The sequence below is a fragment of the Electrophorus electricus genome, chromosome 14, assembly GCF_013358815.1.
Source record: "Electrophorus electricus isolate fEleEle1 chromosome 14, fEleEle1.pri, whole genome shotgun sequence".
Taxonomy (NCBI): Eukaryota; Metazoa; Chordata; class Actinopteri; order Gymnotiformes; family Gymnotidae; genus Electrophorus; species Electrophorus electricus.
Genome location: NC_049548.1, coordinates 9,487,772 through 9,515,345, shown reverse-complemented (window position 1 = coordinate 9,515,345; position 27,574 = coordinate 9,487,772). Strand labels below are relative to the sequence as shown.

Sequence of the window (27,574 nt, the reverse complement as noted above, 5' to 3'; positions counted from 1 at the left end):
AAGCTTTCCAGCATATGCCTACAATTTAAGTGAACCAGTGGGAAAAGAAACTGCAAAAATATATATACATACATAAACAAATAATCTCATTTAATTCAATTAACACACATTTTAAAGCTACACACCTGATCAGGTAAGGTCAATGAATGCTCAAAAGCAATATCGAGGGGTGCGGGGTGGTGGTGTGTTAGAGGATGAATTCCAGAAAGCCTTCCACAGCATAGCACATTTGACTATATAAATGTTTCTGTAGAGAGAGATGAAACGGAAGTGAGAGAAAGGAGAAGAAGGTGGAGCGAAGATGCACCTCAAACAAAAATGAAAATAAGTACATGTGAATATGTAAAAGCATGTGCGTCAGTATATACTGAGAATATGAAAAACATACATATGAGACACATTCATGCTATTTAATGTTTGTGTATGTACATATGTACATACAAGTATGTAAACGAGGTTTATTCACCCAAATCTAACAGTGCTGAAAGCATACTCTTACTACTATTGATCTCCCATCAGGACTCAAAACCTACAACAAATATTACTGTTTTTTAAAGAGGGGGGTGGAAAAAGAAAACCTAGATTACACAAAAGGAAGAATTAATTTAAGAACCTACTGCACAGAAAACAGTGCACAATCTTTCATTTGCTGGATGATAGCAAGATCAGGGTGCATATATTTCTTTAGAAATACTCTAAACAGCCTTAACCTTCTTAAATATTTTATTTAAATTCATGTTTTTTCTTGTAATCAAATATGACTGCAAACAATCAATTACATCATAAAACTGCAAAAACTGTTTTAATAATAAGCTTTAAAATGAGAGAAGTTAAAAAAAATTAAAATTGTAGCTATATTTCTGTTAGAGGAATTGCGCAAATAACAAAAAACAACAAAAACAAACAAAAACAAAACAAAACAAAAAAACAACCCACACAAGAACCCAGAAAGCAAGTTGATGAAAAAAAATTAAAATATATGAGAAGTGCTAGGGAAAAGACAATAATAGTGAGAGAAAAAAGATCGGATAAACAATGAAGAGGGGTAAAGGACCTGGAAGTTTTAACTGGGTGGGGGGTTAAATCCAGTTCTTTAGAATCCCCAACTGGTTTACATCTTTGTTCTACTGCTTTAATAGCAGATCCCTCCTGAGCAGAACACATCCCTCCATTAAGAGCAGGACCCTCCTGAGGTTCCCATGTTCCCAGCAGGAATTGAATAAAAATGTGACCTTAGTTTTGGGTCCTCAAGGACTGGCTGAGAAATCTCTACATTGTATTGACTGCTTCAGAAACGGATGGTCATTGCACAAGTCCAGCAGCCCTACAAAATGTAAAAGTTAAGCATAATGACATTCCCTCCAGTAGTTTGTTTTCTTGAGCTGCGGGGTGAACACAAGAATGTCTTTTTTTTTTCCTTCTTGTTCTAATGAATGCTCTATAATTGTTTTTAATCAAACAAGCACCAGGAGTAGTATCTGACACAGTAAGCATACCCCCAAACAAAACAAAAAAGGATACTTAAAACTCACAAGCAGCAGGACCAGGAACAAGAGACAATCTGAGATCCAGGGTTTAAGCAGAGTTGGGATGCTTGGTGGAAGGAGGAACTAAAAGTGGTGAATGAGGTTCTGCCCATCACCCAAGTCTCTGAAAAGCTGCACATGCGTGGGGTGGGGATGAAAACCACGTCCAAGATTCTGGTGAGGACAGTGCAGAGTAAGCTCCTTAGGCTCGAGCATCCTGCAATATCAAAAGAGGTCCAAACACCTCCGTTCTGTCTCAAAGCTCCCTGGCCTGCCATGTCCATCTGCAATGCCCAAAGTTCTCGCCTACACTTCAGGAACAAGCCACAAATCCTCACAACAGTTTCATCACTCAGTTAAATTATAGCAGGAAGGGAAAAAAATAATGGAGAAAAAGGAGAAAATTAATTACTCTCTCATCAACAATGCTGCAGCTCTAAAAATCTTGCCATTTCTGTTGATTTCTGTATATAACTTTCCAGACTTAACATTTCCTATGAATCTCTTGGAATCAAAACCAAAAAGTGTGAGTAAAGGATTTCTTCTGTGTACATTGACGACATTCTCATGTGGAGACTGTAGTCATGGTGTCTCTGGCTACCACGGGTCATCCAGGTCACCTCCACTCTGCGACAGGGAGAAAACAAAGAGAGGGAAAGAAATGAGCAATCAAAGGAAAAAATAAACATGGAGGAGAAAGAGCTGACGAGCAAGAACTGAGGAGACAGGAGAAAAGGCAAAGCATGTAAAGAGAAAAAAACACAACAACAACAAAAAAAACCACTGATACTCAGTGTGTAACATTCAAAATGGGGGTTATGCAGCTTAACCAATGGTTATATAGTTGTCTGAATATTCTGGTGCCAGAACACTTGTGAAGGCAGGTCTGTTTTTAAAGAACATCCCAGGCCACTCTGAATATGACAGTCACCAAAGCCACGGTGAATATCAGATTATACTGATATTATATCAGATCATATGAACAAGAACAAATGTTTACAGTGAAAGCAAACCCATAACAGTAAAATTCAACTATACTGCAGTAACCACATGTAAGGTTCCCGAAAAAGACCTTAACCACACTTACCTGAGATCATACAGTGAAAATGTATTATATGTTCATGGATCACTAAGACAATGAAAATTGGATTTTGAAACTGTTGTTTACAAGGCCAGATGTCCAGATGTTTCTCATGCTTGTATTTTCAGCCAACATACCTACCTGCCAAACCAAACATTTGGGTGGAAAACCTATGACAACAAAGGAGGTAGCATTCAAATTTCTGACATGTTAACTGTTGACTGTTAAGAATGTACAGCCTGTGGGCTTTAGCCAGCTGATCAACAGAATTCTTCAGGTTCTATGAATGTCAAACAACAGCAATGACAACAGTTCACTGTTCAATGAGATTTATTTGGTCCAAAAAAATTATAAGAATAATAATGAAAACAATTTTTTAAAAAAAACCTGCAGAATCAACACACTGAACTCACACACTAGTCAGGATGGACATCTAACGTCTTCCAAGAGTTTTGCTAAAGCTCTAACCCAAACCATGAAAATAACTACGGGTTAGTGCTGATATGATGACATCAACAGGAAAACATTGTCCCCCAGTCCTTCTTAGAATCAGGAGAGTGCTAGAAATATTTCTGATTCAATATTTGAGATCTTTAAACATGCAGTTATGCTCACTGTTAGTAGTATTACAGTATGCAATATTCAATCAGCCCAAACTCAATTAACCAAAAATGTCAAAACACTAACTTAACAATTATAATCCCCACATCGCTTTAACCTGCGAGGAAAACAAAACCCCCATAAAAAAAAAAAATGAATAAATGCTTTTCTATCTTTGGAGTATGACACTCATCCCATGTGGACAGGATCACATATCCATTTCACATACTGATGGTGTTTCTGTGCAAACTGTGCATGAGTACAGACATTTGAGCAATCGTGTGGCAGTGGCCTGTGAACTAACTTGAGGATTAAGAAGAGAGACACAAAGATTAAATTCTCCTAAATATCTTGTCATCTTCCAAAGCAAGCAAAGAGGAATAGCTCACCAGCATGGGAATTCATGTTGGTTAGCAGTAACATGTGGCCGTGTATCTTGGTTATGAGGAAAATGATAATATAAATACTATTCCATTGCCAGGTCATTTATTACTTTTTTAGCTACTATTGATGTTGCATTGACATTGTTGTGCTTTTTAGAAGCAACTGTTGGTCAAGTACCACCTCCCCTGTCCTCCTAACAGTCAAAGTGGTGAGAGCAAACATGTGACTTCAATCATATAGCCATGTAGGGTAATAAAGGGACAGAAATACTGCCTATAACCACAGCCTCGGATAGTATGCACAAATGTCTTATTTGTTTCTTCCACATATATTTGGTTATTCACATATATGAATCAAATTTCAGCCTCACAACAGTGACATACATATGTCTACCACACTGATTCTCTCTCTCACACACACACACACACACACACACACACACACACACACACACACACACACACACACACACACACACACACACACACACACACACACACACACGCCCATGCGTAAACACTCGCACCGAGAAAGTGATCAAAAAATTAATCCAAAATGTAAAGTACACATGCATTGCATAGCAACGAGCATGTGCCGGTATATACAAGAGCAAGAAGTTAGTGATGCCCTTGGCAAGCCCCAGATTGTCTGATCTATGTAAGTGATTTTGCTTTTAAATGTTTAGTTAGTAAAAATACCACACCTAAAAGGGGACTGATATTTTTGTTTACTTATCGGAAACTACTGTTACCAAGTCTCCTCTTGAATTCCACATTCAAATGTACCCTCATGGATGAATAAAGCTTCCACAGGGACTAGATTAGATCAATGCTAAGTGCTGCACATCAGGAAAGTGCTGACTATAGACAGTGCTGGAATATGCCAAGGATAACATCATTTACAGTCACAGGGCAGGCTTTAAGTTACGAGAATAGTGCTTTAAACTTGTCCTTTGTTGACTTTGCTATAAGGAAGTTTAACCAGACCAGAATCAAGATACACTGTTCACCATTTTCAGTAACATCTACACATGACCGAATGGTTAACCAAAAACCTGCACCAAAACTGTTCACTGGTATGAGAGGGAGCCGTGCCTCAAGTTGTTCAGGGATCTGACTAGTGCTCAGAGCCAGGGAGGAAAGAGGAAAAGCTGTGGGGAGCAGGGCAAGAGAGAGAGGAGGATTTTGAGGTTATTGTATTGGACATCAAGGGTCATGCAACAGAAGAATCAGAGAGCTCGTCGAGAGGTGGCGGCTTGGTGGCTTCCTCTGTTTCCTCTCCAGAGCTCAGGGGCTCTGTTGCAGCAGCCGGTGGGGGTGAGGAAACTTCTTCCTGAGGATTAGGTCGCGAGGCTCCGCCTGTCTCGTAGGACAGCCGATAGGTGGAGAGTGCCTGCTCCAACACGTGGCGATACTCGCCTCGGTGACTGAGGCGGAACTGGCGCAGTGCCTCCAGCAGGTGGGCAGCGGCGCTACTCTCTTCCTCCTCACCCGCCGTGGCCTGGTGCAAGACGCCAGTGTCAGTGGGCAGAGCAGGTTAAGAGACTGGACCTGAATAGGACAGGCCATCTGCCCAAGATCTCACACATCCTGGCTCACATTAAGAACAACTGAGAATAGATTGGTGGGACAAGGATGGCAGCCCCAACTCAGAGAAGCTGATGAATGTGCAAGTGTAAGAGTCAAGGTAAGCACTGAAGTGAAGACAAAATGTACAAGCACCTTTTTAGCAATGAAAACCACACTCCCAAACCCTCCTCAGGCAATACAAATTCACTGGCACTCAGAGATTAAATCAAGTATCTGACTGAAACCCCACAGACATGAAATGAACACAAAATGTTTTCAAGCAACGCAAACACAAAACTGAAACAAAGCCAAAAGATATGAAAATCACTATAAAGAAGCTGTCAATATGACTTCATTACTAAAGATCACATCACCAAAACACTGAATGATTGTGATGGATTTAAAATCCTGCTAATCCCATCTGGCTACCATATCAGCATTAGGACATGATTACACCAATTCTGAAGAGCCTATACACTATAATGACCTCCTAGTTTGCTTTGAGCATGTTTTCCATTAAAACTAGAAAGACCAACTCACCCCATCATCATCTCTGTGTGGATTAAGTCTGTTGTACACAGCCTCTATTACACTGCGTCTAAAGAAGAAAGATAAGATCTAAGATGTTGGAGGAGCACTGTGACGATAGATAAAAGGTGTCACACAGGGAAAAAAAATACATTACAAAAGCCTTACTAACGGAAATAAGGAGTAGTGGGTAGCCTAGCTGGCTGATAAGAACATTTAGGATGCCAAAGATAATATTCTTAATCTGTGGATATGGATGGTGGTTAGTATTTAGCATATGAAGGTGGACATTAGTAAATTATAGGCTGAGTTTCTCTCACTTGCTAGCAATTCCACCTCCCGGTGGCAAGTTCTGGATGTTTTCAGCAGAGAGGCTGCGCATGACATAGGCCATATCTGGTATGCCTTCTTCCCCTGATTTCTCCATGATCTCTGCAAGGTAAGAGAAACAACAACAACATTACACAAATGCAATACACTAAGCACTGCCAAAGGGCCAATTAAGTAGAACATCTGATACATCACGAAAGGAAGCACACCCGGATGCAAATGTGGATCAATCTCACCATTCCTGCAGATACACCACTTAAAACATATCCAAAGAGCTAAGGATATCAATATTAGCACTAAAAGGAGAGGTTGATTAGGATTATTCATCACTGATCCCTTGCGAATATCTCTAGCATATAGACAACACCTCAGAATTAGCAAAAACACTGAGGGCTCTGCCAACCATTCACATTGAGGAAAATGAGTCACAGCATAAGTCAAAACTTGCCTGGCCGTGCCAGAAATTAAAGAGGATAAAGGCAGAGGGAAAGAAGGGATCTACAGATTAGTGGCATTTAAATATACTATACACAGAGCAGAACAGCAGAGGAATATAAATCAAAAATATTTATAATTGTAATAATACAAATCCAGTTGTAATGGGAGGCTATAGGACTCATTTTTCACCATACCAGTTTCTTATATTTAGATTAGATCTAGTGCTAGACTGAAGACATTTGAATGCAGACTCCCTGCTATGGCCAGGGATGTTTATCGTGGTTTCCCAAAAATCAACCAAACTTTCATCCAAAATACCATAAACAACAATCATATTATCTAGTGACACATATGGTGGCATCAACAAACAGTATTGGCAGATAAAACAAAATGCCAAAACAAATTTGATTTTTTATATTTTATATATATATATATATATATATATATATATATATATATATATATATATATATATATATATATATATATATATATATATATAAAAATGAACCATAATCAGCACTGTTTACTCCCTTAAAGACAAACAAAAAGCAAACAACCAAAGGCAGGCTAAACCTGTGCAATGAGGGGGAAAAAACCTAACTACAGAAGGATTAGCACTGATTAATTGATGAAAAACAAAAAGAAGCTGGTTTATGAGGCTAAACATTCACAGAAAAGTATCACACACACACTCTGAAACTAATTTAATGTGTGAGAAAATTATAGCAATTATAGCATATTTGCTAGATGTAGGCTGTGTTCTGTTAAATTCACATGGTGGCTATGCTATTAAAAAGAAAATACAAAAACAACTTTGTGAGTCATTTGAAAATAAATGTGTCAAAGAACATGAGGACATAAGACATAACCAATATCACCGTAAACCTAAAGGGTCAAGTTTCATTGTCTAAAGTTAAAGCTACTCCAACTGAGGCACTTAAGTTCATGAATTCTAAAGATATAATTCAGAACAAGATGAATTATAAGAATTTATTTGTGGCCAAGTATATACTGATTTATACTGAACATATTACAAAATGTGAACATCAGTACTGTACTTTACTGTCCATATTTTAAATATATAGTTTTTAGTAAGAGAAGTGCACTTGTTAAATTGAACTGATGGAAAAAAAAAAAATCAAATAAATAAAAATCTTTAATCTTGTGTAAACCTTCATATATTTTTTAACATTTGAGTCTCAACCAGCTCCATTCATTCATTTAGGTTACATATGTTTTATATATTAACAGCAGCAGGTCTAAAGGCCTACATTTTATGCAATACCAAAAACTAAATTGAGATTTAAATACCAATGCAATAAATTATTAAACAAACAAACAAACAAACAAATAAATGAATCGTTAAGACTTGCCCCACAAATTTCCTTTTAGAGTTAGGCTTTCTGGAGTATATGAAACAAGTAGTTTGCAATTTTCACATTTATAGTGTCGATCATAAAAGTGTGGCAGCTCTCACTTACCTTCAACACGAGATTCTAGAAATTTCTCCAGCTCTGACTCCTTCTTCACTGCCTCCTCCAACACCTTGGGTGCATTGGGAAAACACACCAATACAACACTCATGTTGTCACGGCTGCCCTGGATGGAAAAAAGAGGGTACAGTGAAGAAAAAAAAACTTTATTTAAATTCAGTCAGTTCAGCGTGTGTTTACAGTACCAGTGCTATTGTAAACGATCACAAATCTGTGCTGCTTCTTTTCTTGGCAATATTTACTTTGCATAGAAATGTATAACTTCTAGTCATACTGAGACTGGAACCAGAACACTACTGAAAGCATCCAAGGTGGGCAACGAGAATGGAAATGGTACTACACAGTAACAAAATTCAGGGATGGAAAAACCTCAATTTAAGATCGACATTCCATGGTCATACTCTATGAATAGAGCAACAGACACTTAAAATATGAAAGATAAACAAAAATACATTTAAATGCACAGATAAAACTCTTTCAATGAGTGTTGGACATAGCTCATTAAATTATTTGTTTGCTGTAAAACACCTTTTAGCTAAAAGGACAAAAACACACATATTCTTACATCACAGAGAAGTTCTAATAACATAGTTCTAATAACACCGTGGTGGGGGTGGGGCACACACCAAAACACTCTCCACCCAACACACACACACACACACACACACACACACACACAGCCCCACTTTTACCTTGTGTAGACATGTGTCCACTACAGAGTTGCAGACTTTCTCTAGGTCATCCCACACCTCCAGCCGCGAGCGCACAAACTCACAAAGCTCCTCATTGCTCATCACATCCCAGATGCCATCACAGGCCAACACCACAAACTCATCTTCCTCTGTAACCCTGGGGATCTCAAAAACCTCTGGTTCGGGAGACACCAGTTGCTCTGTGGGTCCCTTCCCATCCACGCATTTGTAGTCATAGTCCCCCAAGGCACGCGACACAGCAAGAGATCCATTAACACGCTGGATCATTACAGAACCTCCGGCATTTTGGATACGCTCTTTCTCACGTGGGTTACAGGGCTTGTGGTCCTGCGTGGAGAAGTGCACCTGTCCGGAGCGACACAACACGGCCCGTGAGTCTCCGCAGTTGATGAAGTACAGGTGCTCTGGCGAAAGAAGCACGCCCACGGCCGTTGAGCCACTGCGGTCCATGCCGTTACGGAGGTCAGAGAAGTTGCGCATGTACTCATCGATTTTCAGGAAGCCTGAGCGGATGCCACTTTTCACCCCCTCCACAGAGTCGGCACCAGGCCGGAAGTCCTCGCTGTTGGTGATGATGTGCTCCAGCAGGTGTTTTGAGCAGTAGTTGGCTACCCTTGAGCCAGCATGGCCATCGTACACAGCAAAAAAGGACCAGTCATCAAGGCCATGGGGCAGGCCCACCACCGCTGTGTGTGCATCCTCCATCTCCACCCGCCAGCCTTGCATGCTGCTCAGACCAAAGCGCAGGCCATTACCTGCACCGTGGGCGTTATGTTTCTCAGTCTTCGGTTTGTCCAGAAATGCCCCCATAGCTCAGGACACTGAGAGACAGATTGACAAACAGGAAGAGACAAGAGATCAATTTTACAAATCTAACTATTTATTAATTCAACTTCTGTGCAAATCATTGTGAACACCTTACCAGTAATTTAATCCCCATTATTACTGAATACTTGGAAATATATTACATTTATAGTGGACATTAAAACTGTACAAACCCTATTTTAATTGATTGTAAAGTCCTGAAGTTTGGAAATTTTGTTTTCTAGAAATGAAAAAATATTTCATGTGGAACAGTTTCTCATTAAAAAGATTCATGACTGGGGTATTTTACAATAGAAAAAACAAAGAAAGGCAGCAATGATGTGTATAGGTTAATTCCTGTTGCTACTATAGTGCAAACGTGTAAATTCCAATATTTTATTTGACAATGTGGTCCTCAGACATGTGAACTTGAAAATGGTCCACAAATAGCACTTGCACTCTCTTAATTCTCTGATTACTTAAGGTAGTAATCAAATGTTAGAATGTTAGAAAAACAAATGTTAGAAAAATTTGTAATTAAATGTGAAAATCATAGTAAACCTGAAAGTGTGTATTATTGCATCATGGTATTTTTCCTAAAGCTTCTTGAAATGCTGCTATGCTGTAGAAAATCTTTTTCAGTGCTAATAAAGCATGCAGCATGTTGCCAAGACAGTAAAAATGAAAACTTTTTATTTAAAACAAAGCATGTTATTTGGCATCATCTGCTTTTGTTTCTCAAACAATTAAGTGTATTTCAAAAGACGCTCTCTGATGGGTGTGGGACTGGGTGTTGCATAGCTGACGTCATAAAACATATAGGCCTAGACAGGTATAACAATGTTCATTAAAAAGTCATACCAGTTTATCTCCAAGCAAATACAATTGACCCAGGACTTGTACCAACGGTTACTTGAAGCAACACTGAGAATCAAAATTGGAAGAATGCAGATAAATTTAATCATTATACCAATTAAAGCATTTGCAAAAAAAAAAAAAAAAAAAAAGAAAAAGATAAGGATTAACCTACATTAACAATCAATCAAGACTTGAACTGTGGAGAGAAAAAAGATCATATTTCACAGATTAAATATTAAACTGTGGTAATATGCAACTAACCCAGCAGTAGCATTAGCCTACATGCTTGGTAAAACCATGTTTTTCTAATTCTGTATGCACAGACTTTAAAAAAAAAAATAATTATGGTCCATGCATGCAAGCATAATCTTGAATTCCACTGTCTAGTCTAACTAATTCAGGGCAGTGTGCTGTTGTACATTTTAATTGCTTTTGATATGATTTTTAATGCATTATTCTAAGGTGTAACGGAATAAAATGTTTTCCCACTTAGACAGAGGCCTTAAACTGAGCAACTCCAAATGTGCTAATTTCAGAAATTATTGCTAACAAACAGTTACATGTTGGTTTATTGGTTTTGAAAACCTCTATGCCTTCATTAAGTGGACAGATTACTATATTCCTAAATTAAAAAGTGCCATGTAGCCAATAACAGAAATGTTGAGCACTAACTTTTATTATGCACATTTATCATGACACTATTTTTATAAAATGCATTAAAGCCTTTCCAATTTAACATATTGATATCTAAATGTTAATTAGGGCAATGACTATGCATCATTCATCATCAGTGACCAAACTAAGGGGAAAAAACAAATGAGATGATTATGTAAAAATATTTTTCTGTTAACTGCGCAGTGTTAAACATTATTACTGGTGGTTTAGTCTGGGGTCTTCACAATCCTTATTTGAGCACAGCAAAAACAAGAATCCTACATTACCCAAAAATTCCAGAAATTATTCTAAATCTACAATTAATTCACTAGGTAGCATGTTGTTTTTATCCCTGAGTTCAGTTCCCCACATGAACTAAAGCATTAAAGCTTTAAGCTGCTTTGAGCAATCCTCAAACCTATGATCATTACATGCAGAAATAGTCTGTGAAATATATTACAACCTCTAAATAAGTTATTAGATAAATATGACTGAGCCAAGAGTATAAATGAGCATGTATGATCACTACTCTGGGCCTTCATGCCAACACCAAAACACAGCATCCACGCCAAGTTTTAAAACTGATCTTACTAGAGATTTCACCAGATGGCTCAATCTTCCAATAACCCTTCACACCCGACTTTCTAGATGTTTCATCATGTGCACAAGCCAGTCCGGTCAGTTGTACCAGCAAGGGAAAAACCAGCAGTCAGCAAGACATAGCTCCAATAGATGTTGCAGGATGTGGGAGATTTGAGTTCACAGAAAACATCTACAGCTAGGGCCTGTAGCCCCTGAAGGCAGTGGCAGAATTACACAGAGGGGTGGTGTCTCTGACTAGCCCACACTGCTGCTTTTGCTGTTGGTCCACAAACGACAGGAATGGCAGGCATGTGCCAAGAAAAGTCTGTCGAGTGCTGAAGCATATAGCCAAGTCGAGGCAGGTTCTCTGCGTGTGGGGGTAGAGGTTGTGGCTGTCATGCACAGTCATGGCTGGGACTTCCAGGCTGTCTGTTTGGCCACTCCACCCACTCAGAGCACTACACTATTTTTAACCCTCTCAAACCAAGCTTTGGTTGCCAACTGCTGAAACCAAACAGGGGAAAGATGACAACCCTTTAGACCCAACCCCTTCCACAACCATTTATGACAAATTTTTTGGCTTGTTGTAGCTCATATCAATTTACAACAAGGAAGAATTTAAAGCAGGGCCTTTTCAGTTGACCACGCCCAGTTAGGTATAGAATAACTAACATAGTACATGAATTAGACAGGACACTTTACAATTCTGTTCTCCTAACAAACACCAGTTGCAGTACATATTGTGTACATCAGATCAGGGTGTTCAACTAGCTGGCTGTCAACTACTTAGCTCATTACTAAGGCTACAAATAGGGCTGGCACTGTTTTTATGGTCAAATCAATTGATTGTTGGGACAAATAATCAAATACTCAGATTATGGGCTGCATAATTATTTAATGGATGTTATTTAACCATCATCTTTTAAACATAGCTTGAGGTTGTTTTAGGCATGTACTAACAGAAAGATGAATACTTCATCCAAATATAAATCTTTAAATTCACTTTTGTTCTTTTACAAAAGATATCAATTTCAATTTTTTGTTAAAATTGTAACCAAGGATAAGCAAAGTTGCTACTATAAAACTACAGCAGTTTTCCCTTAATTAGATAAATTTTGAAAACTCTAAAATTAAAACAAATGAACAAGAATGCATAGATAGTAATGCGCATTCTGTGCAATAAACACTAGGTTTTTTTACCAGTCATGCAAAGGGAAAAAAAAAACTAAATCACAATACAGAAACGTAAGGTACTTGGATTAAACTATGTGGAAGAACACACTCACACTACTACCACATTGTTCACATAAATTTTATTTCTGTTCCCATTTGAACACTGTAAAGTCCAACCCCCCCACCCCCCCGAATATTTTGTTGTCTGCATGGCCATGGATTAAGATACTGAAGAAATCCATCTCAATTCCCGTGCAGCTCTCTAGTATGTTCAGTGCCATTAACAATTTATTGATCAAGATAAAAAGTATTTCAAATAGAAAAGGTTACAGTTCATAATGTGAAGTAACGCTGAAAGCATGTTGGCTTTTCTCAGTAAATTATATAGCTAGCAAACTGATTTTAATGTTAGAGATAATTAGCTAATTTATCTAGGCAACCCATCATCCAGAGAACCAATGTGCCTCCTCTTAAGATCCTCCAGTATAACTGATGAGGTCTCATATGAGGTCAGGTCAGCTTTGCAAATGTTACAGTTCACAACCTTAAGAGTGAAAATGTTCCCACTTTTGGAGGTTTTGAGTTATGGCGTTATTGCGTACTTGCAACATTATGCCTAAACCTGTAACAGAAGACAGGTTTTCTTGTTGAGTCTGCTTTTAGAAGTAATTTTTAATTAGACTTTTGAATTTGTCATGAAAATTATCCCTATGCTTTTGAAACAACCTACTGCATTTTCTGTTAGATTTTGCTTCCGTTTCACATTCAACAAGCAATGCTCTGAAAGCTAAGCTTGAAACTGTAAAATCAAAGGAAGAGTCTACTGTTCACCACTTCACACTAATGCTTAAGTTAGCATTCACAATGTTTACATAAGTAGCAATTAAGCAAGACCAGTAGACTTTATTAAGTTTAGGAACTAAATGCGTATGCAGCTCCATCGTTACACTTCCAGTATAATGCAACCTCTGCCTTGTTTTCAAATACATCATGACTCCTCCATAAAACGAAATTTAAAAAGCATGCAACATTGGTCTAATGCATATGAAATATTTATTAGCTCCTTGCAGAGTTTATTAATGACCGACCCCCATCCCTACTAATGTCACTAGAGCAGAACTTTTTTTTTTTTTAAAGCAGCAGCAGTGTGCCAGTCTTTAGGGAATAATTCTCTGCATAAAAAAGGTTAAAACTCTCTGCTAGTTTAATCCAACAATAATTCTTTCAAAAACTAGAGTAGCTACTTGTACAGTTTGTCCAATCAGCATGATTAATCTAATATTTAGATTTGGGGGGGGGGGGGGGCACCACCACCAACATGGTAAGAGTATTACTTAAACTGAATACAAAAGATACATAGCCTGTGATCAGCACTTTAGCTAGGTCACCAGATATCCAACCATATCTTATTAACCTCAGTAAGGAGATGATGTGCCAGTGAAGCTGTCCTATTTATGATCTCATGAGCTCATGCACAAACTACTCATGATCTCATCACTCTCATGATCTCATGCACAACAAGATACAGTGGTAGCCCAGTGGTTAAGGTACTTAACTTGTAATCGGAAGGTTGCTGGTTCAAGCCCCAACAGTGCAAAGTTGCTGGCCCGCTGAGCAAGGCTCAGTTGTAAGTCGCTTTTGATAAAAGTGTTAGCTAAATGCCATAAATGTAAATACTAAAGATCTTACAGTCCTCAAGTACTAACAGCTATAAAATCCTCCACAAAACTTGGAATGCACCGTCATGATCCCCTTTGTCAAAGATAATTTAAACTCTGGATTCTGGTCTATACAGCAGGAGAGCTCAATGCCTTGGGGCCAACAAAGGTTAGACAAAACACTGGAAATGGCAGGGCAGGGAACTGGAGGATAAAGATGCATTAGTCAATTCCCCTGCCATCCCTTAATAATTCAAATTAATTGTGAAATACATAGAAAACAACAAAGATTATTTTAGCAATTGACAAGCCCTGTTTGAAAAACTGCCCTTTGGGCTGGAGGCTGGTCTGTAGTTACTGATTCCCCATCAGTCATTTTAATGAGACAACTCAATGCTCTACATTTACAGCATTTAGCTGACACTTTTATCTAAAGCAACGTACAATTATGACTGAGTGCAACTTGAGCAATTGAGGGTTAAGGGTTAAAGAAACAACACACTGTGCCACCAGAAAACATCATGACAAGAAACGTGCTAAAACATAGCAAGTGCTTTTCCAAAATGGAGAGAATTATTACATGCAAAGCATCTTTAGTGACGCTCCTCCTGGACAGGCAACTATGTAACTATGTAACTAGTAAAGGGTGGGAGAGGAGACTAATGTATCAATAAGTAAAAATTTCCAAAAAGAGATCCTGAGCAAACAAAGTAGAACTGGACAGCGAGATCATTTTTTTTAAGAACATACTTGGATTAGACCAAATTGGTTTAATCTCCATCTTCTCTTGGGTTTAGGTGGACATTATTAAAGAACCAAAAGTAAGCCACAACAGCTGTCATGAAGAATCACATTTGTGACTTCTACCCCCATTTTCCTTAATCTGGCTGGCTAGTGAGCCAGTACTCAATTCTAAAAATAAAGTAAACACTGTGAGGTTGCTAAGCAACTCTGAGTGCAGCACCCTAACAAGAGACTTAGCTTCAATCAATGACCCAACTACAAACAGAGTTTTACATGGATAAGGGATGACCTCCATACAACAAGCAGGTCTACAGCAAAACACAAATAAATCCTTTAACCTTTAATCCTTTCACCTGCTGTCAGATTCAGGTGATAACAGATTTCAGTCAATGATTTCATAGGTGCAACTACAAGTCTAAAGATTTGCATTCATTATTACCTGACTTGTCTGAAATTGTATGCATTATGTGAAACACCCATTAAAAGTATGCTTTGTAGTGTTAAAATGTGCAAGCTGAGATTTGTTTCAGCATCAAGGCATCACCTATAGTAATTAGGCAGGGCCACATATAAACAATAAGTATGTATATTAAGTTAAAAGTATGCTGAGAAAGTAAAAATCAGCAGAAAAGTGACCAATCAATTAATTTTCTTTCCAAATTGAAGTCGGAAAGGCTACATGTTATAAAAACAGCACTCTGAAACCACACCAAGCTATTACAACAATAAGAGTATGTAACCTGTGTTAAAGAGGACATTGCTCTTTGAAGAATCATTCTAAAAGGTCCAAGATGACTAGTATACAGGCTGGGGAAGGGAAAAAACAAGAGGCACACAAAACTATGCATTTGAATATTTCATTTAAATCAATCATTGGTCATTTTATTATATTTATATACTACAGGATCACAAATTTAAATCGTACTTTCAGAGAGGCCATATCTACATCCAATTCCACTCTGCTAAATAACCAGTGCCCCTAGTTAAAGCCCACCTTTATGACAGACACAATGAAATCTTTTCTGTAGCGCTTGAACATAACCATTAGGATTGTACATCCTCACACAGCGCATGAAAAGTTCTCACCAACTCCCCTCCCTCCAAAACACATACAGAGACAAAACACGCCCTTATCTATAATGGTTGAACCACAAACTCTCAACCTCTAGCCCCCAGAAACTTGCCACTAAGCAGTTATTCCCATCCAAACCACAGGGTGAAACCCAAAAGCACAAGCCTCCCCTGCAAAAATGCTGCCAAGAATTGTAACATAAATGAAAAGAGGAACTGGAGGCTGCCAGGACTGAAACACTGGCCATGACTCGTTGACAGACTGTGAGCTTGAAGCAATAAGACCTGCTAAGAAAATGCTGAGTGATTTTAAAGCAAAAGCTGTAGCATGGGAGGGTGGAGGATGGGGTACAAACCCAAGAGTAGAAGTAATAGAACCAAAGATCGGAACACAATTATTAACCACATTACTGAACGACTGAAACCAAAAATGTTTCAGTCATTTCTGTTGCTGTCATTTCTGTCAATAATGTTAGGTTCTGGGCTTGAGATCATGCCAAAACACCATAGTTTTCCTGCATGTACTGCAATTATTTCAAATACATGGGGCAAGAGAAATCAAGGGAAGTTTGTTCACACAGAGCCAAGCACATGTCAGCCACCACCTTATTCCGCCAACCAAGCCTGACACCTCCCCACTCCACCCCACTTCTTCCGCACCAACTTTGATTAAATTGGATTCCATATTGTAATAAGCAGCAAGGGAAGACGCTCTCAATGCACAGCTGAACATGATTGGTGACGTCCCTCGCCCACCATTCCCCCCACACAGCTGATAAGGCATACAAATATACATACAAATTCTCTTAAAGCAGTACAAAGGGCCTCACCATCACTGTCACTCCAATCCATCTACAACAGCTGTAATACTGTTCTTCTTAACCAAACACGAAGTAACAATGCAAGAGAAGCAAACATATCTACCCTCCATACACAGGCAGTTCTGTACCAGGCATCACAGAAAAAAAGAAGTCATCAATTCAGACCATCACAGCAAGGAAACATATGGGTGAAACTGCATGAATGAGCATTGACAGAAAGGCTGCTTGATCAGCGCAACAAGTTACAGGCAAATTTCATTATCATCTAACAGTTGTGTGCAATCTGTCATGAAAGTGATTCTAAATAGGGCCACTGATGAAAATTACCAGTTTGAAAATGAACATTGATGACCTGAATGTGAATCCTTTTAGTAGTTTTTACTTTTTTTTTTTTTTTTTTAAAAGAAGCCATTATAATAATTTTATTTAGTTAAATGCATATTCTAGACTGAGCCTGTGGGTTAAGGATGCTACTTCTCAGACTACATTATAAAAGGTAGGTGAAGGGAAGCAGGGCATCTTAAAATTGTTTTGGAGTGAATAAAGCAGTCAGAAATTATGAAATTACTTCTATTAAATATGATCAGTGTGTAGCACACTTAAGTACATTAATTTGTTTTGTTTTAAACCCATGTTGAATAAATAATGATTTGTAATAACGTTTAGCTGCCGAGCATCCATTAGTGAATATCAGCTACTAAGGAAAAAACCTGGCACCATTTAGGCTCAGAAGTAGAGACATACTTTAACAGGCAACTGTTAAATGGCCAGCATACATTTGGGGGAGGGGCAGCAACATAGCACCACAAAAACATACTAACTTTACTAGCAACACCTACATTTACAAAAAAAATGGCTGGAGGTTACTGTTATGTTTGTTTTGTATGGTAAGGTAGACAAGTGCAGTACATAAAGTAGCAAATGAAAAGCAATGTGGACAGTAACCAGCAGCCGGTTCTTTTTTCCCCCCTCTTTTTTTAGAGCGATGAAAAGTAACAGTATTTCTCTAGTGTGCTCAAGTACCACATTTGTACTTGATCTTACCATGTATTTTTCAGAATTGGTAGCTACATATTTAAAATTTGTGGACCCCGTGAGTAAAATCTGATTCTTATTTTGTATTAAAAGAGATGATTATCTAAAGACAAAGACAGGTGAGACTAGAACATTAAAAAAGCAAGGATCCTTCTGTAAACAAAAAATGTAACCTTAATTTAATTATTTAATAAAGAAATGTTTCCCTAGAAACCTTGCCAAACCCTAAAAGCTGTCAATTAGCTGATTAGTACCTCTTGTACAACAAATCTTTGAAATGTAGTTTTTCATTTTGCTCATCAAGCTAGCAAGATGATCCAGTAAGCATTTTTTAAGAGTATACATTTTTAAGAGCATTTAAGGTTGTTCCACATCATTCTGATCTACATGTAAAAATTTCAACAGCAATATTTGGCAAAATTCCAACACACTTACAAAACTGAGAAAACACGCCTGACCTGTTTTTGACTATTCCTCATGCTAGTGACAAGCGAAATACTCGTGAACGCTTGCAGTTCTTTTCTTGGTTCACCCCCAACCCCCATCCACCTGTTACCACATTGTTCGAATTTGTTTATTTCCAAAGCAAAGGGCTGGAAGTGTTCTCTCTTTTGTATTTCTGCATTACTAACAATTTGGAAAAAATACAATTAAAAAGAAAAGGTCTGCAGCAGTCACAACAGCAAAAATTATTTGAATCATTTTAGCATCATTTTTTAATCCATCATTCATATTTACAGCTCTTTCCCTTAAATAAATGCTTAAATGTCTAGTTAGATCAAGACTGACAAAAGGTATGTGGGGACGTAGAAGAATAAGAACTAAAATCACTGACCAAGACCCAATCAAACCCATAAAGCATTCAACCACACAGACAACCATACATTTTTTAATAAATTATATACACATTTCATTTTCACTTACCATGTACACTCACTGGTCATTTTGTTAGGCTGTACATCTTGCTAGTACCAGGTTGGACCCCTTTTTGCCTTCCAAACTGCCTTAATTTCTTCATGGCAGATTTAATAATGCACTACAAAACATTCCTCGGAGATTTTGGTCCATATTAACACAACAGCATCAGGCGGTTGCTGCACATCAATGATGCGAATCTCTCATTCCATCACATCCCAAATGTTCTCCACTGGATTGAGATCTAGTGACTGTGGAGGCCATTTGAGTACAGTGAACTCATTGTCATGTTTAAGAAACCAATTTGAGATGATCCGAGCTGTGACATGGCACATTATCGTATTAGAAGTAGCCATCAGAAGATCATGCTCATAAAGGAGTAGACATGGTCAATAACAACACAGAGGTAGGCTCTGGTGTTTAAACAATATTCAGTTGATATCAATGAGCCCAAAGTATGATAATAAAATCTCCCCCAGACTATTACATCATCACCACCAACCTGACCTTGATAGAAGGCAGGATGGATTCATGCTTTCATGTTGTTTATGCCTTATTCTTACCCTACAATCCCAATATCAGAAATGAAGACTCATCAGACCAAGCAACATTTTTCCAATCTTCCATTTTCTAATTTTGGAGAATATGAGAGAATTGTAGCCCCAGTTGCCTGTTCTTAGCTGACAGGAGTGACACTCTGTAGTGGTCTGCTGCTGTAGCCCTTCTGCTTTACGTTTCAATGTGTTAAGTTCTTCTGCATACCTCGGTTGTAATGAATGGTTATTTGAGTTAGTGTGGCTTTTCTAATCAGCTTGAACCAGTCTGGCCATTTTTCTCTAACGTCTGGCATCAACAAGGAATCGTCACCCATAGAAATGCTACTGGATATTTTCTCTCTCTGACCATTCTCTGTAAACCATAGAGATGACTGTGTGCGAACATCCCAGTATATCAGCAGTTTCCGAAACTTATGCCATCCTGTCTGAACATGGCATGGTGGTTAGTGCTAAAGTCATTTAAATTACCTTGCCCATTCTGATGCTTTGGTTGAACCTCTTGACCATGTCTACATGCCTAAATGCTTTTTAAAAACACATTGTTTTTGTAGCCCTTTTATAAAAGAAATAAGCCACAACAGAACATGTTACATCAATTTTTTCATAGGTAAGAAAGTAATCACTTTCCCCCCCCAAATTAAATCACTGTAATGAATGACCTCTCATGGCTTATTGCTTACACCAATTTAAAATTATGCTTCTGTAGTGATCTACACCAGAACTGTAATGTCACAAGAACAGAATGAACAATTTTTGCTATAATTCCTTTGTGAATTCTTACAGTACAACAGTGTTATTAGGGTTGGCTAATTTTAAAGTCCTTGTGGATGTCTGTATGATATGACAAACAGGTCCAGATTGCATAATCAGTTTATTGCGTAACAATAAACAGCTTAAATGGGATGTTATTTTTTATATCTGACAAGAAAAAGTTAATGTTAAGATATATGAATGTACATGTTACTGTTTCCTTCAACCCAAGATGTTTGCAAGCTTACTTGCATGTTGCATGGGAAAAGAATACTGTTTTGATATGGTTTGTGCAAAATAAATTCTTTAACAGGCATTTGTTCATAACATTGTGGCTTGTTGACAGTTGCTTAGTTGGCCAGCAAAGGCTAAATTAGAAATATTGGAAATAATTTGACATCCTGCCTTTTAAACAAGTTCCACAGACAGATACTGTTCTATCAGTAGGTACACTTTTCATAATTTTAAATGTAAAATGAAATAAAATTTCAAAGACCGTCAATATTTCATTCTGTGTGACCATTACCACTAACTGCATGTTTAATCAAAAGGGGAAACAAAGAATGAACACCGTTAATGCCAGTTTTACCATGAATATGCATGCTTCTGGGCAGCACAGCAACTGAGCATTGTTCTGAAACCAATCCAAACCAACAGGTTCTGTAATTTTCTGAATCTGGAGAGTGACTGGCTGAGACTTGTAAACACTATGGTGTGTCTACCTCCACCTGATACCTCTGACCTTAATGCCTGGGGAAGAAGACCATCATTTGGCCTTGGCAAGTCACACAAGGGCAAGATTTAAAACCAAGTATTTAGCACTGCAGCCCAAAGCCCTCCCACTTGGCATCTTTAGTCTACATGACATCATTGAAGGAATACAGCTCTTCTGATGGAATTCCACAGATGCTTTCCTCACTCAAGTGCTATTTTCCTAAATAAAAATGCCCTTGTGTGGGAAAAGCAAGAAGAGAACTCCTTGGTGACCCAAAACCACTCACAAACTGAGCATATTCCTAAACACCTCTATACCTTTAGTGTTTACACTCACTCACTCACACACCCAAAGGAATTTGTAACTATAAACCTACAGTAGTGTTTCTCCAGGAATTAAATTGAGAGAACTCTCTCATACTAGTACTCCATATACTAGTGTTTGGTGTTATTGTGTAGGATGAGACAGGACTTTAACAATGCCAAAAAAGTTCAAATGAACTTCCTCTTCTGCATTGTGTCAGACTTACAGAGCTACGCAAAACTTGAACCTAAGAAAATGTGTTCAAAACAATTCAAATGGATAGCAAGTAGCTCTCCATTTGTTTTAAGGAAAAACTTTACCCATCGTTCAGACTAATTTAAAAAAAAATCCTGTGAATGTATTATTGCTTAGACTTGGAGAAAAAATGTTATTTTGATTTCCAAGGACTATAGTTTCCAAATTTAAAAAAAATGGTAAGCTAAATTACAGCTGCAAGAATAAAAACAGTTTAGAAATAATGTTTTGTGAATTTCTAATTGCATTTTAATGTACTTGCCTAATAAATGTTACTATAAATCAAACTTTACAGCTAGCTTGACAGCTAGTAGTCTAGCTCGAGTTACAATGGTGGTTGTTCAACACCTTTGTTATGACAGACACCCCCTGAGTTACAGAATCAGCTTCTGTAAGTGTGACATTTTACTCTCACATAAGAGAAGCAGAAATGTTTCCATATTAAGCAAATCCATATATACAGTTTTTAAGGTTTACTGCAAGATATTTATGTGGTCAATTCTTAGATCAGATCTAAAAGTGGAATTAATAGGTCAGTCGTTATGTCACTATGTTAGAATTTCTAGAAGTGATCTTGAAATTATGTCCCATGTAAGGTCACATTTATATTTGTACTTTCTTTCCACTGGTCCTGACCAAGACAATGACATTGTTCCTTTTTAGTCTTTTTTTAAAATAGATATTTACCAAAATATCTTTCGAAATGAAAGATGCAAACAAAAGGGGGCAATATCTACCATTTGAAAATATTTTTTGTTCATGGTTTTTTTCCCCCCCAGTACAGATGCGCTCATTGAAAAAAAATATTAATGAATGAATGAATTAATTTTACCTCCTCATTGCTCCAAGTTTGCCATGAGTTCAATTATGCTACCATCACTTTGGTCCTTCATACATTGTTTAGGGTCACATTTTGTGATATGTCCTGTGTTTGGTCTGTTTGGCACCTTTGACTATAAAATCACATTTGCATAAATGTTTTACTATATTAGTGTTCATGCAGTGTTACACAGTGTCATATGCAAATAAAAAGGGTAAATTAATTATCGTTGTTTGGGTGCCTCAGACTTTTGCATGTACTATACAAGCCATTTAAACCTTTGTTTCTTGCCAATATAGAATACTGACACCTCAAATACATATAATTTGTGCTTTCAACACTCTACGGAACAGTGATGCTGTGTTGCTATACATTTTACTGATTAACTGACAATGAAAGTAGGTCTTACAACAGGTATTTAAACTCATCCATCTGCTATTTCCTTTAATCTACTAAAATGGGGAAAACTATACAAGCCCATAAGTCACTTCCAAACCAATCATTCATACAACAAGGTCAAAAACAAAGTATTAAGAAATTCCTGTCAGATGGAACAGTACAGGCTTGGACAAGCTTTAGAGCTTGCCATAGTTTAAAAATGAAAAGCAATTTGCAATAACTAGAACACCTAACTTACTCATCAGATCACAACAAACAGTGAAATCCATCCAGCTCATACATCATCCAATTAACCATTTTGTGATAAAAATAACTTTCATCACAAGAACTACCAAAGAATGCAAGGTTACAATGTCAATGTATAAGAAACTTGGTCGTCTATGCCCTACAGCTTTGGGCAGGATCTTATGGTGTTGAGCCATATTTCTTGCTCAACACCATAAGATCCTGCCCAAAGCTGTAGGGCATAGACGACCAAGTTTCTTATACATTGACATTGTAACCTTGCATTCTTTGGTAGTTCTTGTGATATTTGTTGCTTTCTGAAAAAAAGAGGACAGGTACCAATGGGCCAATCTGCATGAACCATTAGGTCTCCATGTTTACAACAAAACAGCTCCCATATAAATTCAGGTGTGCTTCACTGTCCATGTGAACTTTATGCTGAAGATAGTTTTACCACATTTGTGCAGCCCTCTATATGTGTTAACCGTTATCACAAAATGGGTAGCCAGATGGGACCAATAAATATACCCTGTAGGAAATCACAATTTGAGTGTGCTAGGAAAATTGACAAAGATTAGATAAATTAACCTACAGCATCCAGATGATCCAACAAAAGCAAATAACACAAGCAAATATTTAGCCATAAAACATCAAGGTTTCAAAATGTTGCATAATACAATATACCACAGTATAACTGAAAAATAGTTTGCTCATGATTATGAAACTTTTTTTCACCCCATTCAGCCATTTAATGATACTTATTATTATTTGCAAAGGTTTTTAACATACTACATCTCATTACTATACCAAGAGAAAAATGTACACCATTTTAAAAATTGCTCATGTTTACAACCATATTCTAGGCCTGCCTGTGCCTAAATAGCTTTCACATAAATCTAAATGACATACAAGCCCTTATAATTTAAAATTTAATTCACTGGGTATTCTCCAAACATCCATAATTCATTGTAAATCAACATACAGTAGTTGTTGAAGGAATTGTCTACTATTTGCAGCTTTTAAAATTTTCATAGCACACAACACAATGAGAAATAAAGGGTCAAACTGCTCACAAAGATTATTAGTTTGTTGATAGGCACCACCTTGATTGGGTGGATTTAAAACAAGAAGTCTTAATCAGATAATTTAAGACAGACAATCTCTGCCAACAGAAACACAGTCAAAGCACATAAGCATATTAAAACCGGATAACCTCGTTTCATATTTTAGACAACTGACAAATTCTCTGCTGTAAAGTGCCATCTTAAGTTGACAGGTTTTTGTAACTTGCGTTTGTGTGTGTTACCAACAGGTGAGAATAAGGAAGTTCCCATTTTCAAGATGTTAGAATGAAGATCAGGTATCCAAATTGTGGCTTACATTCTTCCACAAGTCACTGACATTATAGGATAAATAAGCAGGTTGAAAATCTTGACCTTGAGGAACATTGAGGCAAATTTCCCCAATGAGCTCTGTCCACAAAATCACATGTACTTGTGATAGGCGCCTGCTAGTTAAGTTTACTGGCCAACAGTGTCAACATTTAAAACAGCGAGCAAAGTTAGGATCAATACACAGTACAGTGTGACAAAGTCTGAGACCTCCCTGAATGTGGTCGATATCAAAGAAAACCATTTTGGTTAGGGGTTACTTGAAAATAAGCTCCAACTACCCAACTGCTTATGAAAGGGTGCGTCGAGTGAAGGCCTCGAAGGCCTGCTCTTGTACTGGATTTTGATTCCACACAGTCGTACTTGTACTCGATATGGCGTTTTCAAGGCTCGGATCAAACCGCAAACATCCAGCGCAAAGCAATGTACAGTAACCAAACAAGGAGCTAAAGTTAACCAGCCTCCAAGGGCAAATATTAGCCCTGATAATATTAACAAACTACCAGGCCATTGTAAGCGTTTAAAGTGAAATAGAACAAAAACTAAAAAGGTTGAGACAGAAACTGCCGTAGCATGGTTCAAATCAACGCATGAAGAATTTACAAAATAAATATCGAGCCAGACCCGATTTGATTATTTCTGAGGCGCGCGTTTGTTGATCACGTTTACGCAACTAAAAAAAAACCAAAAAACAAAAAAACAAACAAACAGTAAACCCAGTTGTAAAATTAAAAACGGTAATTGCTACTTACTTACAATATTATGTAAATATTTAGTCACAAGAGAAAGTGATACGTTAAGAAATTTCACTCAATAAAACAATGATTAGCTAACCTAGCTAGCAAGCATACCAAACTGTTCTGTCCTGACTAGTCCCTTGTTACACAATCCCACGAAATGCTCCTCTCCTCTGGCGAGCCAGTTAGGCAACGTTAGAACATACACAACTAACTCATCATTTTGTTAGAATGTAATAACCTAACTAGCTCACTGACGGCTAACTAGCTAACTATTTTAGCCAGGTAGCTAAATAGCTAGTTCGCACACATAAAAATTGAGGCCATGTTAGCAAAACAGCTAAGCTAACACTAGTTAGCTAGTCAGTTAACCGAGTTGACAAGAGCTGGCTAACGCTAAGCCTTCTAGATAACAGCCCAACGAATGACTCGCACATACAGCCATCCAGCAAGCTAGCTGGATAGCTACCTACTTACCTTAAGATGTACCACGAATATCGGTATAATATTCCAACTTTTTCAGTTCCAACTTCCGTTTCTAATATCTGGATATTTTCCCCAATTTATTTTTCTTTTATCCGCTTTAATTAATAATAAAATATTTCATATGAGACGATAATTCCGTTGTCGGCGTTTCACTGCTTTGATAGCGTGAATTCTTAGACATTTTTAAGGCCAACTTTGTCCCCCTAAACCATCTGAAGGCCCAATAATACAATTATTGGCAACCTCGTATTAAATTAGTATCATGGTTTGAAACAAACGGCTTAACAAACATGAAAAATGGTCTTTCTCCCCCAGAAAGGCCAGGATCTTCAGGTCAGTCTTGACGAAGGGGCGGGACACTGAGCTGAAGTTTGATGATTGGCCAATCCTCTACGAAGCGTGTGTGCTAATTGGATCACATCGATGTCATCGATTTTCAGTCATATGGTTTTATTGGTTAAGATTTTGTCACTTATCTCAGTCACAAGAGTTAAAACTATTAGGTACGTTGCAATATAGCGTAATTTCTGAAAATGTAGCTACTCAATTGCATTCAGCGGCAGGCCAAATCTCTGTAAAAAGTATAATTTTTCAGGGCATTGTGTTTTTCTCTAAATGAAACATAAACGATGCAAATCAAACTTTTTTCGAGCAATTCACTAATGAATAACAAGAATGATACCATATGTTTAATGACTTGCTATGTAAACCTCTGAAATTAAAATGTAAGCCCCACAGGTTAATTGAGATACCTTTATTTTGCTAAAAACTGAATAAATATATAAATGAAATAAAATCAGTAACTGGATGCCTGTAAGTAGCGTTAGGACTGAAGATCATTTCTGCCTTCCCAATTTTTGTTTTTTATAGTCATATCTGAGATATTTTTTTTTTTGCTGTTGGAAAGGCAAGTATAGACCAATGAAGTAATCTTATACCTAGATATGTAGCTACTAAAATACCAGGAACAAATTGATCAAACCACCACTGGAAGGTCCTGATATGCCTTTATCTCATTTTAATACCTGAGATCTAATTGTAGCTTGGATGCATTTTTGTTTTGTGAATTACAGGACAAGAAACAGTTTAAGGTTCTCTTTCTTTTCCTAAAAAAAAAAAAAATCAGTTTGAGTGGACAACCATGAATTGCTTGACAGCACCATCAAGTGGCCACATTTGGTTTACAGCCATTTTGTCTCAGACCAAGTCATCTGAAAATCTTTGGAGACTATACATTGAATGACATTCCCTATAATTAGCCTTCTAGGAGAGCTAAACTATATGCATTGCTGTAAACAATGAGGACTTGTCATTCAGTGATCAAAACGCATAACTGTCAATGGTTCCATAAATACTCTTTTGACTATCCTTGACATTTTTGTGGTGATGTAGTCTTGTTATTTTATTGTTTGTCAAGTTTAGAGAAATACAATATCATATTCTTTATACTAGGAGCCAAATGCAATACTGCTATTATTACTAATGAGTCAATGACCAATATCTTTGCTGAAGAAGTACTGGATCATAAATTATAGACATGTTTTTATACTGACAGAATATCAGTAACAATCTTATAACATGAGTATACCAAAATTGAAAAGCCCTGAACACACATGATAAGCAAATCATACATAGACATATGCATAATTCTTATCGTTAAGAATGCCAGGAAAAGTAATAAACTTTGTTGGTATTCATTACATTTTTATATTTTATCTTGAACTGGCATCTGAAAATTTCATCTTAAAAAACACCAAAAAAATAGATATCCATGTTTTTTGTGAGATTTTGTCCACATAATTATTAACAACAGTTTTATGTTAATGTCAGAATGCCACTGTAAAAAAAAAAGGTTTCATGCAAGATTTTAGATGAAATGGTGATACCTATGTTGATCATATCATATGATGATGCATCGGTTTAATTCCCTCCCTCCTTGGTCTTCCATGTTTCCCCC

The 27,574-nt window shown here is 37.4% G+C and overlaps 1 protein-coding gene across 5 annotated transcripts; it reads right to left on the bottom strand.

Moving 5' to 3' along the window:
- Window positions 1–705: 705 nt before the first annotated feature.
- ppm1bb (protein phosphatase, Mg2+/Mn2+ dependent, 1Bb) lies at window positions 706–25,956 on the bottom strand. Of its 5 annotated transcripts, none has more exons than XM_035533411.1 (7): window positions 25,609–25,956; window positions 10,330–10,392; window positions 8,644–9,485; window positions 7,940–8,057; window positions 6,008–6,119; window positions 5,700–5,757; window positions 2,920–5,091 (listed from the first exon to the last, which is right to left on the bottom strand). In XM_035533411.1, exons 3-7 carry the CDS (start codon window positions 9,472–9,474, stop codon window positions 4,804–4,806), a joined length of 1,407 nt encoding a protein of 468 aa, XP_035389304.1. In that variant the 5' UTR covers window positions 9,475–9,485; window positions 10,330–10,392; window positions 25,609–25,956; the 3' UTR covers window positions 2,920–4,803. The 5 variants fall into 5 exon arrangements, with proteins under 5 accessions (XP_026858431.1, XP_035389304.1, XP_026858430.1 ...); XM_027002629.2 differs by lacking the exon at window positions 25,609–25,956 and adding an exon at window positions 11,572–11,800; XM_027002630.2 differs by lacking the exons at window positions 2,920–5,091; window positions 10,330–10,392 and adding an exon at window positions 706–2,153.
- Between the last annotated feature and the right edge of the window lie 1,618 nt (window positions 25,957–27,574).